General features: G+C 38.9%; 1 protein-coding gene across 2 annotated transcripts in view; it reads right to left on the minus strand.

Moving 5' to 3' along the window:
* Positions 1-13,777, minus strand: part of LOC143848009 (spatacsin carboxy-terminus protein) — a 61,634-nt gene extending 47,857 nt beyond the window's left edge. Inside the window, exons 1-3 of one of the 2 annotated variants that reach the window (XM_077356782.1) lie at positions 13,623-13,776; positions 10,574-10,786; positions 8,294-10,483 (exon numbers count right to left, since the gene is read on the minus strand). In XM_077356782.1, coding sequence (XP_077212897.1) covers positions 8,294-10,483; positions 10,574-10,757 — 2,374 coding nt within the window. In that variant the 5' untranslated portion in view covers positions 10,758-10,786; positions 13,623-13,776. Of the gene's footprint in view, positions 1-8,293; positions 10,484-10,573; positions 10,787-13,622 lie in introns of both variants that reach the window. The other variant, XM_077356783.1, reaches the window with a different exon arrangement.
* Positions 13,778-14,747: the final 970 nt, after the last annotated feature.

A 14,747-nucleotide genomic window follows, 5' to 3' on the forward strand; every position in this document is an offset into this window, starting at 1 on the left:
GTTTCCCCATAGATGCGAGTTCGAGTCCCCACGGGCTTACCCGATGCACGTGGTTTACGGGTGATTGTGTGCATCCGTAGAGGTTAGTCTTGCCCTAAATGGGGTGGGGATACCCTATGTCATAAAAAAAGAATATTTTTCTTACTAGATATAGCAATGACGGAGAATCAGATCATCATCATTCAAACAAAAAGGAGAATCGGATCAGAGTATCACTGGACGACTTTAATGAGTACATAATTAACTTAACATTGTATCTTCGGCGCAATAAGGGCGAGCCTTGGCGCAACCGTAAGGTTGCTCCATTGTGACCTGGTGGTCACAGGTTCGAGTCAGGGAAACAGCCTCTCTGCAAAGTAGGGGTAAGGCTGCGTACATCTAGCCCTAGCCAGACCCCGCAATGGCGGGAGCCTCGTGCACTGGGCTGCTCTTTTTTCCTTTGTATCTTCAGTTCAATAGTCAGGCAGGTGACCAAAGAATTTATAGCAGACTAGATAGAGCCCCCTTAAGATGTGGGTATATAGCAATGAAGGAGAATCAGATCATCATCATTCAAACAAAAAGGAGAATCTGATCAAAGTATGACTAGATGAATTTAATGAGACATCTACTCAATTAGAACACCAGACTCAAAATACTCGAATCGAATAATCGCAGTGAGACATAGATGGTGCATTTTTCACTCATCTTACTAATCATGGTATTTTTCACCAGACTGCGTTGATACTTGACAAAATGGAGTTGCAAAAAGAAAGAAACAGCACCTGTGAAAAGTAGTGCAATCCTTGATGTTTATCATGCATGTTTCGAAGTCTTATTGGGGCAATACATATAGCTGCCCACCTAATATACCAAGTGTTGCCTCAGATATTAGGATTCAAAGCTCTGCTGAAAGTTTTATCAATTCCTTCCTTGCTTTTCTCCTTATCACCTAGAGTGTTTGGTTGAGTCTGTTTTGTTCACATTCAGGGATGATCCAGAGAGAAACTTGATCGTATTGAAGTACATGTCGTTGGGATACTCAGTGAGATAAGAGAAACTTGATTGTATTGAAGTACGTGTCCTTGGGATACTCAGTGAGATAAAAAGGGTACAGATATTATCATCCTCCAAAACGAAATTTGTGAGCATGGATGTGGTTTTTTTTTAATCCATGGCCTATTTCTCCAAAGACTACTCTTTAGAGAGAATGGAAGTAATGTGAAGACTTGACTTCTCTACGACAACTAATACCTCACTTTTGTGATGAGGACTAATGAACAAGAGGAACCAAAGAAACAAGGAGGTGGTCAAGTAGGAAACAAGGAGGTGGTCAAGTAGGAAACAAAGAATTACAACTCTATTCTAGAAGGCAGAATGACAAGCACAGTACCTCTTCGCAAAATCCCTATTAGTTGAACTCATCAAATCAAGGTTGTCACCCAGTTAATGAGTCAAAACCTGTATCTACTCCTTCCAATCCTGATTTTGTAGATTTTGATCTTCTTAGTGTTGTCCGTAAAGGAGTGCGCTCCTGCACCCATCATCCCATCTCTTTGCGCCATATCATAACCTCTCTCCATATCGTGCTTTTGTATCCTATTTGTCTTTCGTGCCTATTCCCCAAGGTAGAAGGATGCTCTGGAAGAACCTGAGTGGAAGGCAGCCACTGTAGAGGAAATGAAATGAGATCACCTGGGAAAAACAACAATTAGGAATTGATGACTTCCAATGGTAAAGAAGACTAGTGTTGCAAATGGGTGTTCACAATAAAACACAGGACTGACAGCTCAGTGGAGATATTCAAGACGAAACTGGTAGCTAAAGGATTCACTCAGACCTACAGTATTGATTATTAAGAGACCTTCGCCCCAATTGCTACGATGAATTCCATTCCAGTTCTTATTTCCTTAACATCAAATCTAACATGCCCACTTCAACAATCCGATGTAAAGAATGGTTTCCTTCATGGGGACTTGGATGAGGATGTTTATATGGATGTCCCTACAGAATTCGCATCTCCAACTATTGAAGGCAAGGTTTCCTGGTTGAAGAAACAATCTCCAAGAGCGTGGTTTGAGAGATTTCACAGAGCTATGCTACAGTACGGATATAAGCAAAGTCAAGATGAACATACTCCGTTCATAAAGCACGCTCGGGGTAAAGACAATTGCTCTTATCATTTACGTAGATGACATTGTGGTGATAGAGAACTTCCCTAAAGAGATGCAGAACTTGAAGACAAGGAGTTTGAGATCAGAGAACTTAGAAACCTGAAGCACTTTCTTCGCATTTGAGTGGCAACATCAAAGAAGGGCATTTTCATCATTTCGTGTAGCAAAGGAAGTATGTTCTTGACCTCCTTAAGGAGATGTGAATGCTTGGATGTAAACTTGGAGACACCCCTAGAGATCCTAACTATAAGCTTGGTCAAGACAGTGAGGATGATCCGATGGATCTGGAAGCAAGTTTTAGGTTCTGGTTTTTTAATGCGTTTTGATCGTGAAGGAAATGGAAACATGTCGGGTGAAAATTTCTGTGAAATCCTATAAAATTATGGTATGCAAATGATGGACACCTAAGATGAAACATCCTGAAGTGTTTTTTTCTTTTTTGAAAGTTCACGTCCTGAAGTGTTGGAATAAGCACAAATAACCATCACATAAGCACAAAAAACTACCTACAATGGTTTACCAGTGTTTCAAAACACAGATGTGGGTCAAAATGCAGCCAAAGCAAATCCTAGTCGACTCGGCAAAACACGGTCGAGGAATTGATTGATGTGGCTGAGTACTCAGTTGACACAGTCATAACTCAGGAGAGTCAAAGGAGTTTTGATTGGCTTCGTAGGGCAAAACGAGGACTCGGACAAGAACACGGCCAAAGGGATTCAACTCAGAGGAGTCCACGATGACATGGCAGTTTTGAAACTATGGGTTTAACAACATTGAACACCTAGTAACATGTAGTGTCATACATATTTGATAATTCAGTACATAATATATTTCACATGTAATTCATATAAATATTTATACATAATACATACACCACATTTCACATGCAATTCATATAAATTTTTGTACGTAAAACATACTAATATACCACTAATGCACGTGCAACTTTTGTTTGGGTATGGATTTCGATTTAGGCATGCGTTTTGGCGGGGATGGAAACGGAAACACTTTGGGTGTTCAACGTCAATTTCGATGAAAATTTAAAATTATAGCCGGAAGATATCAAAGGCTAGTAGGAAGACTCATTTATGTTTCTCATGCTCATCAAGATATTGCGTATGCCATGAGTATAGTGAGTCGGTTTATGTATGCCCCCTGTCATCTCACCTAGAAGTTGTGTTTAGGATTATGTGATACTTGAAATCCGCTCAAGGAAAGGGCCTATTATTGCCAAGCATAATCATCTAAGGGTAGAGTCATACACAAATGAATAATTTTCAAAAAAAAAAAAAAAAAGTCGTACACAAATGAAAACTCAGTTGATTCAGTCAATGATAGGAGATCCACTTTATGCTATTGTGTCTTGACTAAAAGCCGTTGTTCCCCACTCACACTCACGATGATCAGAAGAGAGAATCTATCCTCATTTCTCCACACACCAAATTGAATAATCCTGAGCACAAGCAAGACCATCAATCTGCATAGCAGACAATAATGATCATCAGGTAGAGTGATCATACTATTTATTTGGAAATTTGAAGATGTTCAAAGACATAGTACAACTTGAGGGAGAGTGTTAGAAATAACACATAAGTGACTATTTCAGTATGGAGCATACACAAGCATCATACGGTGTCTCTCTTCATTAATGGCATAAGCATCATATGACGTGTATCTTCATTGATAGCACAAGCATAGTATGGTGTGTCTCTCCGTTAATAGCAGTCGTGTAATTGTGTAACTTAAAAACAAAGTTACTGGAAACTTCCTAGTTGGATGGGAAGCTCGCTTCGGAAGCTAAGGTCTTCTCGCTTCCCACATTTTGGGGAAGCAAGCTCTACATGTTTCCACTTAATTTAATCTTTTTCCTAAAAGAGTGTTGTCTCATACTAATAATGCCGAAGAAGCGTATTTAAAAAGAGTGTCTTTGAAACTTAAAAAAACTCATCTGAAGTTTCAAATGGCACTTATATGTATCTTTTTCCAAAAACTTAACATTAATCTACATGAATAAAATATGTGAAACTATAGCTTCCTAAAACTTGTTCACTTTCGACGATGCTTATTATATGCTTCATGTTGACTTTTAATGATGCTTTCCTTATGTTTCCTATTTACTTTCATTAGAGATTTTTGTTTCCCACATTTTATCTTGTCTAAACCTCTCACTTCCCGCAATGCTTTTCACACTCCCTTCCCAATCCGGCAACTATGCTTAAAACTCTATATAAGGATGTGATTAGGGCTGTGCATCAGATGAAAACCTAATACAATTTCCAGTCCCACAAATTGTGAGGGTGTTCTCCAGGAAAATTATCTTCTTCCTCTCTCTCTCTTTCACATAACTTGCAAGATCTTTTACACAAAGGTCAACGGATGAATGGATTTCGTAATGACTTCACATGGATTTTCTTTTCAACATTTGTTAGTGGATCCTCTAAATGCCACTTCCACAGTAACAATGGGATCAGGCAAGGAGACCCCTCTCCCATATCTTCTTTGTATTGCTATAAAGACATTTTCATCCATACTGAAACAGGAAGTCGAAGGCAAGAAGATCCTGTTGAATAATGTATTAGGTTAGTTTAGACATTACTTGTATTAGTTAGGGGTATTGTAGTCATTGTATGTTGTTGCCTTAGTTTGGGCCTATATATACATCATATTCATGAAGAGCTCCCTAGTGGAGACTCTCCATCCTTCACTCCTCTTCTTCTTCCTCTCTTCTCTAACCCTAATCTCATTTCTCATTTATTTTGAAGTTCAAGAATTTTGTCTGTGGATGTCAACCAAAGGAAAGCCCCCCTATACGATGCCATTTGATTGATTCAAGTTCTGTCCTGCTCGCCACTCCCCGAGGCCAAGGACGGGGTCGAACTGTCATTCCAGGATTTGCAGCCCGATACATTTCCATTATGTTACCTAGCCAAACCCGCCACCTCATGTGCCAAAGTTGTAAGTGTTGTCTTTGTCTTCTTGAGGGAATGTTGTCTTGTTTTCATGTCTTGTTTTTCATGTCTCTTCGTGTTGTTCGGCTTTTTGCCTTATCCCTTCATGTTATCTTCTTCCTTCTTTTCCGGGCGATGGCTTCCATATCCATCGTTGGTCGGCTCTCTTACAGGTGACTGTCTTTTCCCGTCGACCTCTCCTTTCCGGGGATTGTTTCCCCATCGTTGGTATGCTCTTTTCAGGCGACGATGTCCATGCTGTCGACCTTGTCTCCAGGCGATGATGTCCCCATCGTTGGTTGGTTATCTTCCTCTTCTTATCTTCAGGCGACGATGTTCATGCCGTCGACGTTGTCACCAGACCATGGTTTCCCCATCGCTGGTTGGTTATCCTCTTCCTATCTTCTTATCTTTTCAGGTGACGATGTTCCTGCGGTCGACCTAGTCTCCAGATGATGGTTCCCCCATCATTGGTTGGTTATCCTCTTTCTCTCTATCCCTTCTCTCCAGGCAACAGTTTCTCCGTCGACCTTGTCTTCGATGGTTTCCCCATCAGTTGCTATCCTCTTCACTTGGCGTTGTGCTGCTTCGCCAATGTTCGTTATGCGCACCTTTGGTGTGCCTCTTTTGCTTGCGGAATTGTAGTTGTTCTTGCCATGGCGCCTCCATTGCCCTCGATATGTGGATATGTTCGTCGTGCTCTCATTCAAGGAGAGGCCTTATTTGATCGCTCTCGTTGTTGTGCTACTTCAGGGGAGCTACTCTTTTGATGGACATTGATCTCGATGCTGTTTATGGTGGCCTTTGTTTTTTTGTTTATGTTTTTCATTATGTATGTACCACACCAGCTTGAGGATGAGTGTTATACCAAGCTGGATGTGCATGAGCTTCTTGTACTTTTTTAGTTGTTGATGTAGTTCTTTGTAGCAAGCTGGAGCTTCATAGTATATACACTCCAGCTTGAGGGGGAGTGTTGAATAACGTATTAGGTTAGTTTAGACATTACTTGTATTAGTTAGGGGTATTGTAGTCATTGTATGTTGTTGCCCTAGTTTGGGCCTATATATACATCATATTCATGAGGAGCTCCCTAGTGGAGACTCTCCATCCTTCACTCTTCTTCTTCTTCCTCTCTTCTCTAACCCTAATCTCATTTCTAACAGATCCAAACTACCAATTTTAAAGGTGAATTAAGGACAATAGGACACGATCTCTTTGTAGATTTTGTTTTTTTTTTTTTTTTTTGAGCGATAGCAAAAATGTATTATAAAGAAGAAGGGCGACAGAGGGAGTCAACCTGAAGGACACAATGCGAATAAAAACAAAAGTAAACAATGAGAAAGAGAAAATACAAATCGAGGCCCGAGTCAAGGTGGTAAGAAATCAAACCACTCCAAAGACAACCTATCTACTCCTTCCTTTGCCAAGCGATCAGCCACGTTCTCTTTGTAGATGATCTAACCTTATTCCTCAATGAGGATACAATAACTTTATTTTAGTATAATGGTCGTAATTTTTTTTGTTTTTTGAATGGTAACGGTCGTAATTGAAGCCTTCAAAAGGATAATAGAACCTGAAATATGCATTAATAAATGTCAGTTTTTATTCGCCACCAATTGACAAATAAAATACGGAACTACTTCTAATATAGATATGAATAATGGTTTAGTGCCTTCATCACCAAGGTCTTCCTTTTTCTCTTCACGAATTTCAGAAGCATTATATGCTCGTCCCTCTTAGCAAAAAAATAAAAAATGAAGATCGAAGGTTGCAAATCTTGATATTATTTCGCCTTGGACATGCAGTAGCAGATAAATCTATTTCGAATAGCTATAAAGTATTCTGACTAGTTGCTTCCTCGAACCTGGAACCCTCAACCATATCGAACAGCTGTTTCATGATTTATAATGGTAGACTCAAATTGAAAAATCCCACCCTGATAAATGGGCCAATTTGAAACCAAGGCTCAAAGGAGAAATACATCAAAGATAGATAGGGAAACATCTTAAAGATAATTCAATGACAAAGATTAAAATTGCATTAAATTCTTTGCTGTGGTTGAGGGGCATTCTAAATGTGCAAAACGAAGCATCATTTCATAAGCAGATGTTCGAACGGAACAATATACATCATTGCAAACCCATAACGAGATCATACAATCAGCAAGGAAATATTAAATCCATGGCCCAAAAAAGACTAATTCAACACAAAAACGCATGGTTCAAATAATTGATAATGCACAAAGTAAACAGTCAAAAAATTTTATTAGACAACAATGCAATAGAAGCAACAATGATCCAGTAAATAATTATGAAATTATTTATTGAGGTTGAGGGGCATTCTAAATGAGAGGGATTAAAATTGCATCAGATTCTTTGTTGGGGTTGAGGGGCATTCTAAATGTGCAAAATTAAACAAAATAACATAAGCAGATGCTCGCTCCTCTCAGCAAACAAATTGAAATGACGATCGAAGGTTGGAAATCTTGATATTATCTCATCTTGGAGATGCGGTAGTTAATAAAATCTATTTAGAATAGCTGTCAGATATTCTGACTGATTGCTTCCTCCAACCAGGAGCCCTGAACAATATCGAACAGCTAGTTCATGATTTATAATGGTGCAAACCTGCAAATTGACAAAAAAAAAAAAAAAAACCACCCTGATAAATGGGCCAATTTGTAACCAAAGCTCAAAGGAGAAAAAAAACCAACCTGATAAATGGGCCAAAATTTGTAACCAAAGCTCAAAGGAGAAATTCATTAAAGATAGATTGGGTAAAAGGTAAACACATTAAAGATATTTCAATGAGAGATTAAAATTGCATCAAATTCTTTGTTGAGGTTGGGGCGCATTCTAAATGTGCAAACCAAAGCAAAATCACATAAGCAGATGGTCTGTGGATAAAAGATGTTCGAACAGAACAATATGCATCAATGCAAAACCAGAATGAGATCATACAATCAGCAAAGAAATATTAAATCCATGGCCAACAAAAGAGTTACAACACAATAACACATGATTCAAATAAATGATAATGCACAAAGTAAACAGTCAAAAGCTTATTCAACAACCATGCAATAGAAGCAATAATGATCTAGTAAATAATTACGATAACCAAAAGACTGTTACCAATAACAAGATAACTGGCTATAGCAATCACACATCAACATAAAAAGTCAATTATTCTCACCATTTTCCAAGCATATGTGATCAGCCTCTTCCGGACCTTCATACAGAAGTGCTCTATCCAAAACCTCAATTTTCCAAGGTCGCCAAAATTCTTTAGATTCTTCCACTGCCAACAAATTTTTGATTCGGTACCCATTGTATGTACTTGGTTGCCAATATCCAATAGATTCTACTGGCAGGTCAGCTGGTGAGACTGGAACTGAAGGAAGAACAACAGACAGCCCATCTTGTGACACCAAATACAGATATCCTTGAAATAAGCAACCAATAGCTTCCCCTAGAAAGGCTTTTTCCTTCTCTGGAAGACGAACACATCTAGGTTGCAGGCACATATTTAAGCCTCTGTCATCAAGAACTGATGAAGCCACATGTAAGCAGGTGTGAACAATTCGGAAACCCTTTTGATCTTTTAAATTACACCTATTAACAAGTCGAGTGATTCCAAAGGGGGAAAAACAAATGGAATCTTCTTCACCAAATCCATCTATAGGAAGGAATACTCTTCGCATGGGAGACAAAGACTCGGAGGGGGGGATATGACAATCTTTCATCTGAGCAGCACTGGACAAGCCACTCAAATTTGAATAAAATTGGCTTCCTTTGCCTTTGGAATGCTTTTGCTTTTTCCAAAACTTACCTCTGTCACTGTGATCAGTGCACGATAATTTTTCATTTTCTATTGATGAGAATGTCAAATCTGGACTGTTTGAAATATCAGAAAATACCCTCTGACCACCTATCTCAGAACCCGCAACCTTCCATGCAGCCAATAGGCCAGACCCACAGTACTTAAAATGAGGTATTAGTTTGTTAAATGAATAATATTTATCTGAAATGTATTCATCAACACAAATTACATACACTATTCCACATTCATCGACAGTGGCTAACAGCGAAGAATTCAATGCCACCATCAACCTTTTAAAAACTCTTTTAGAGCAAAGATGGTCTTGTACTTGGTCCGTTGTCTTCTCATAAACTTCATTACATAGGTCAATTTGTGCATCAGTATTTGTGGGAGCCAAATGACCCTCTATAGACCGTTCTGATTGCTCCAACCTAGTTTGTGGTTTTAAATTCAGTCCACAGCACCGTAAAACATCAAGACGAACGATAAATTTTCCTGTCGTTGCATCCCAAATAGAGATTAAGCCTGAACTGTTGAGGCAAATGAGAAGTTCATCAGAAAATTTAAAGTCTGTCCACTCAAATTTGGGCCCCAAACTCGGAATAGAATCCAGTTCCACTGAACAAACCCACTGTAACCCCCACTGGTATACCATTGAAACTACCACAATGATTTTGCTTTCACTTTGTCCATTCTCTAGCCTACAATTAATTGGTGCAGGTGCTGCTGATGTGAGAACAAAACCAATTGACCGGTGAGATGAGCTGGAGAACACTCTGGAACATTGGAATAGAATGCCCATACCAGCTGCCCCATAATGACTGTCAGCTTCAGGTAGCAGTGTTTCCTTGCACAGGTTTTCCTTTTCATCTGATACAGGATTGTGACAAGAAAGGAAATCTGAAAATGTATAAGTGCTAAAAGAAATGTTAAAGGAAACCACCTCTGCGAAACAAGGGAATGACGACTTTGCCGGGAACCTGGCCATAAAGTTACCCTCCGATTCAACAGTTTCAACTTCAGTAAGGAAAGTTCGTAACCAGTTCTTTGAGGTATTATTCATTGAATACTCCCCACTTCCATCATCACTATTTAAATCATGTGCGTTTCCAAGCATAGGGGTAGCGGAAGGCCCCCACTCCACCCAGCTACCTCGTACAACCTCACCCTCAGGTGCTGATTTGGTCCCCTCATTGTTTTTATCTGGGCAACAGAAACCATGGACTGTAATGCCACGATCACCAGACACAAAAAGAAGCTCCTTAAAGGCAGTGTCCTTGTGCTGATTGTAGTCATCCCCGCAGTGACCCCAAGCCAATGATTTTACATCACAAACAACAGGGTACTTCTTAGATGTTGACAAATTACTTCCCAGTGGAAATGCACTGCTATGTACCATTTTTACAGGTTCAGAAGTGTATGGGGTATTGTACAATGAATCTGACCTGCTTGAGGCTGTCTGTGCTGTGGAACCGAAAGGTAAAGAATGTGGTTTCTGAAAAACCCCAGAACAATTTGTGTCTGAGTCATCCTTGTTCATCAATGTACAAAACGATACTTCCCCTGAGGATATAGAAAATTGAACTTGAGTGAAATGCAGAGATGAGCTTAGATGAAACAGTGAAAAAGGTACAAAGAGGCTGGGAGATTCACCAGAAATCAAAGGAAGCAGCAAGGCTTCACACTGATATGTAAGCAAAAGCAATAGCTCCCTTGTTGGAGAAATAAAAGCTTCACGAAATTCTGACAAGTTGAACTGAGCTTGCGAATGGCCCCATTTTTGCAACTGTAATACAGAAGGACCATTTCCAGCCTCACAACTGGGAAACATATCCATTTTGATTGTACTGTAGCTGTAATGAATACCTAGTTCCAGAATAATGTAAAGCAACAATACATAGATGAGAAAATGAAACCACCAGGATAAAGTCAAATTGATGCATGTGGCTTCCCTAGGAAGCTTTGATAAGCTTTTAAGACTAAATGAACAATGAAAAAACGGATTACAACTTTCTTCTTTGTCCCACCAGGATAAAGTCAAATTGATGCATGTGGCTTCCCTAGGAAGCTTTGATAAGCTTTTAAGACTACATGAACAATGAAAAAACAGATTACAGCTTTCTTCTTTGTCCAACAGAACTTAAACTAAGTAAATCTGCATCTTGAATGAGCTTGATCTATTCATATATGTAACCGATGCAGCTCTGTTAACAATTACTACAAAATTAAAAGCTAGAGAAACATAATATTGAATGTGAAACAATCACGTGAAATCTTCTCATATAAGTTGAAAAGGAAAAAGAAATGACACGGGCGCATCAAGATGAGATTTATCAACACCAAAAATGACAATATGGGAGGAGAAAAGAGAATTTGGATTTCCTCATAAGGAGGGATATCCAAATTTGATAGTCACAAGCGGAAAAAACATAGATGTTATACTCCACACAAACGACATCACATGGGAGAGGGATTTCCAAATTTGCAACAAATCCAGCTCCAGCCTCATATTTGATAATTTATTGACTGTATGAATAACTTCTCAGTTGATTCTCCTAGAAGTTCTATGGGTACTGTGGAAGGAAAGAAATGTTAAGAGTTTTTAGAGTCCTAGTGAAAGGACCCTACTTCTTATTCTGTAAAATCACACCCCTAACTATTTCTTGGGCAAGGATTCTACCCTCCTTTAGGTTTGTTTCAGCCCATGATTTATGGTATGGAAGGAGGGAGGTGTGCACTAGCTCAGAAATTGTATCAACCCAGGTGCAAGAATGGGCTCCACCGGCTCAGGGATTGCTAAAACTTAACTTTGATGGATCTAACATGGGAAATCCGGGTCAGCAAGGATAGGAGGTGTTTTAAAAGATGAAAATGGGAACACATTATGGGCTTTCTCAAGCCCAATCGGTACGGCGGATTCAAATGAAGCAGAGGTGAGGGCTGTTCTTCAGGGGCTAAGACTGCTTTATCCTAACCTCAGGGACAAGTAGTAGTTGAATGGGACTCCCTTAATGTCATCAAATAGCTTATGGGTAATCTCCCCATTCCTTGGAGATTGGCCCATTGGTTTAACGATATTCAGGACAAAGTTGATGATTCAACGATTACATTTAATCATGTAAAAAGATCAGCTAACCAGGACACTGATCCAATGACTAAGGAAGGTGTTTCTAAGGCTAGCTTAGAGGTTTTTTATTAATGGCCATCTTATGAGATGTTTAGGCGCTCTAGTTGCAGCCCCTGGGCGCGATCTTTGTAGTTGTATAGCCAATTTCTTTCCTTTGTTTGTACTTTGGCCTTCTTGGTTGTGGGTTCTCCTGCTTCTTTCTCAATAAATCTATTTGCCATTAAAAAAGAAAGAAACTAGAATGGAAGGCAAACAGCCGAATTGACTTTGAATGCCAAGACGAAAGAATTGAAAAAACAATCGGTTGGGATTGGGTTGTAAAAAATAACGAATTCAAGAAATCAAAATTTAAAATCAAGAAATCAAGATTAAGAATAGCAAAAGATAATGAAAATAAATGGTTGGACACTAATTTGTAGATAGATGAAAGAATTGAAAAACGTAATGGGAAAGGGAAAAGGGGAAACGGGAAAAGGGAAAAGGGAAAAGGAAAAATTCAGATGGAAAATCAAAGAGGATATCTAAAGCAATTGAGAGTGTAAAAAAATCAATAATGAAGAAAGAAATAAGGGTAACGAAATGAATCCATAAATTGTATGAAATCCACCGATATCTATAAGAATCCACATAATGACAAAAGCCCCTTTACCAAAAGAATCCACCTTTGATCTCTAGAAACCTACCTAAAAGAGATAACACCATGAATCAAGAATCAAGGGAATCCACACTTGATCTCTATGAATCCACCCGTAAGGTATGCAGTTATGCACCATAAATCAATATGGCAAATCAGAGGCTACAAAAGATCTCAAAATTTTCCTTCATCAATAGTAATTCTTTTTACTCGTGAGAGTCAAATCTTCTTATAGCCAAAGCCAATATCAAAATTAAGATTGAGAGGTGGAATGTAAGGATAGAATTCTTCTTCTTTTTTTAATTTTGAATAATTTCCATTATGGCAAGTAGGTAATTTGTTATCTTTGTAGTGGTTTTTCGTTTACTACTAAGGAGATAATCACCATGTTAGTTGTAAGTTTGTAACATATTTGGGGGAGACTTGTACAGGATTCGGAATTTGGTATAGATATCATGCCTAGTTTGTAGTAAGTGATTGGATTAAGGATAGACCGTGACAAGAAAAGGCAGATTAATGAAAAATCATCTCTGTTTGGGTGCTCTGCACATAGGAGAGACTGGTCTATCACAGTGAATTTTTATTCTTGAAGACAATCAGTCGTTATCAATTAAGTACCCAAATAGTCTTCTATTATCTAATCAGAATTAGGGCATAATTTCTAGATGAACAAAATAGGTTTTGTAGCAGGGATTTTCCAATTTTGCCTGTAGTTTGTAAGGGTCCATAGTAGGATAATCAAAAGAAAAAGGAACAAAAACATCAAAAATGGAGCAAAGCAAAACACAAAATCGAATGATACTGATGGATTCTTACATGAAACGCCTTACAAAAACAACAGCATACGATCTTTTCAAAACAATCAGAACTCAAAAAGCTTCTCTAGAATCCATTCGTTTAAATCAAACCTAGAAAAAAGCTCAGAAGGTTACGAAATCTACCAGTTATTCGTCGATCTGATGAGGTCGTTCATAAGATTGCAGATATTTGCTTCTCATTTCTCTCTCCGATCTGAAGAGAAAAAAGATATTTGAGAGATATTAATTCGCCAATTTTTCGTGCGAATAACTGCTAATGAAAAAAAGTAGAGATACGTGCAACTTTTTTTTTGGGGTGCTGATATTTTCGCCCCCATGCACTCGATATCCACTCCCCTTTACGAACATTTAACACAAAACGCTAGGGGTATTTCTTTCCTTTCCAGAACCCAGACCCTATAATCCCTAATTCTCTTAAAACGGTAAATCAGCCAGCCGGTAATAAAAGTAGAGAGACGTGCTATCTACGGGACCCTTTAACGTTTTGCGTTAAAAAGTCATCAAGGGAGAGTGGATATCGAGTGGAGGGGGGGCGAAAATATCAGCGCCCTTTTTTTACTCGTATACTTGATGGGGCTGTCCCAAGTAAGAAAAGGAGATAATATATCATTTCCCTTGCCCTAATCATGGAAAATTGTATCAAGACACGCTTGTTTTAGATTTGTCCAAACAGCCATTCACTCCATGCTTCCGTGTGTAGAAAAGCAGAGGCCATTTTGTCATTTAATCATATAAATAAGGGTGTTCTTGGGATAAAGAAATATTATTGATATGTTGTTGGACAAGTGGCACAGCACAGAGGACTGTTAGGGACCTCCCTAAAATGTGGAGTTCTCTGGAGCTGCTTTATCTTGTAATTTTGATATTTATTTTTCCGTGAACCAATCAAAAGAAGAGCAATTAGGGCTTTCATCCTTTTTTTTCTTTTGGGATTTGCTAGGGACCCTCGCGAAAGGCATGTCACGGGCTAGCTGTTGCATAAGATAGCAGCCACAAGTAAACGAATAAGACAAAATCTGTTGAAAGGTGAGCCTATGGGGGGCTGCACTCTCATGCAACAGCCGCCCGCCAAATGCGGTGGTCCCTACCAAATCCCTATTTTTTTAAAAGATAAGGGCAAGTAAGAACACTTCTATACAAGCTTTTTCATGTATATTTGTAGGGATTTGCTAGGAAATTTAGCAAAGGCATTTTGTGACTGACTTTTGCATCTGAGGTAGTTGTTTTCTCATGCGAAGTTCAGCTGCA

The sequence above is a fragment of the Tasmannia lanceolata genome, unplaced genomic scaffold, assembly GCF_043159265.1.
Source record: "Tasmannia lanceolata isolate RefF3 unplaced genomic scaffold, GAP_Taslan_0.1 ptg000016l, whole genome shotgun sequence".
Classification (NCBI taxonomy): Eukaryota; Viridiplantae; Streptophyta; class Magnoliopsida; order Canellales; family Winteraceae; genus Tasmannia; species Tasmannia lanceolata.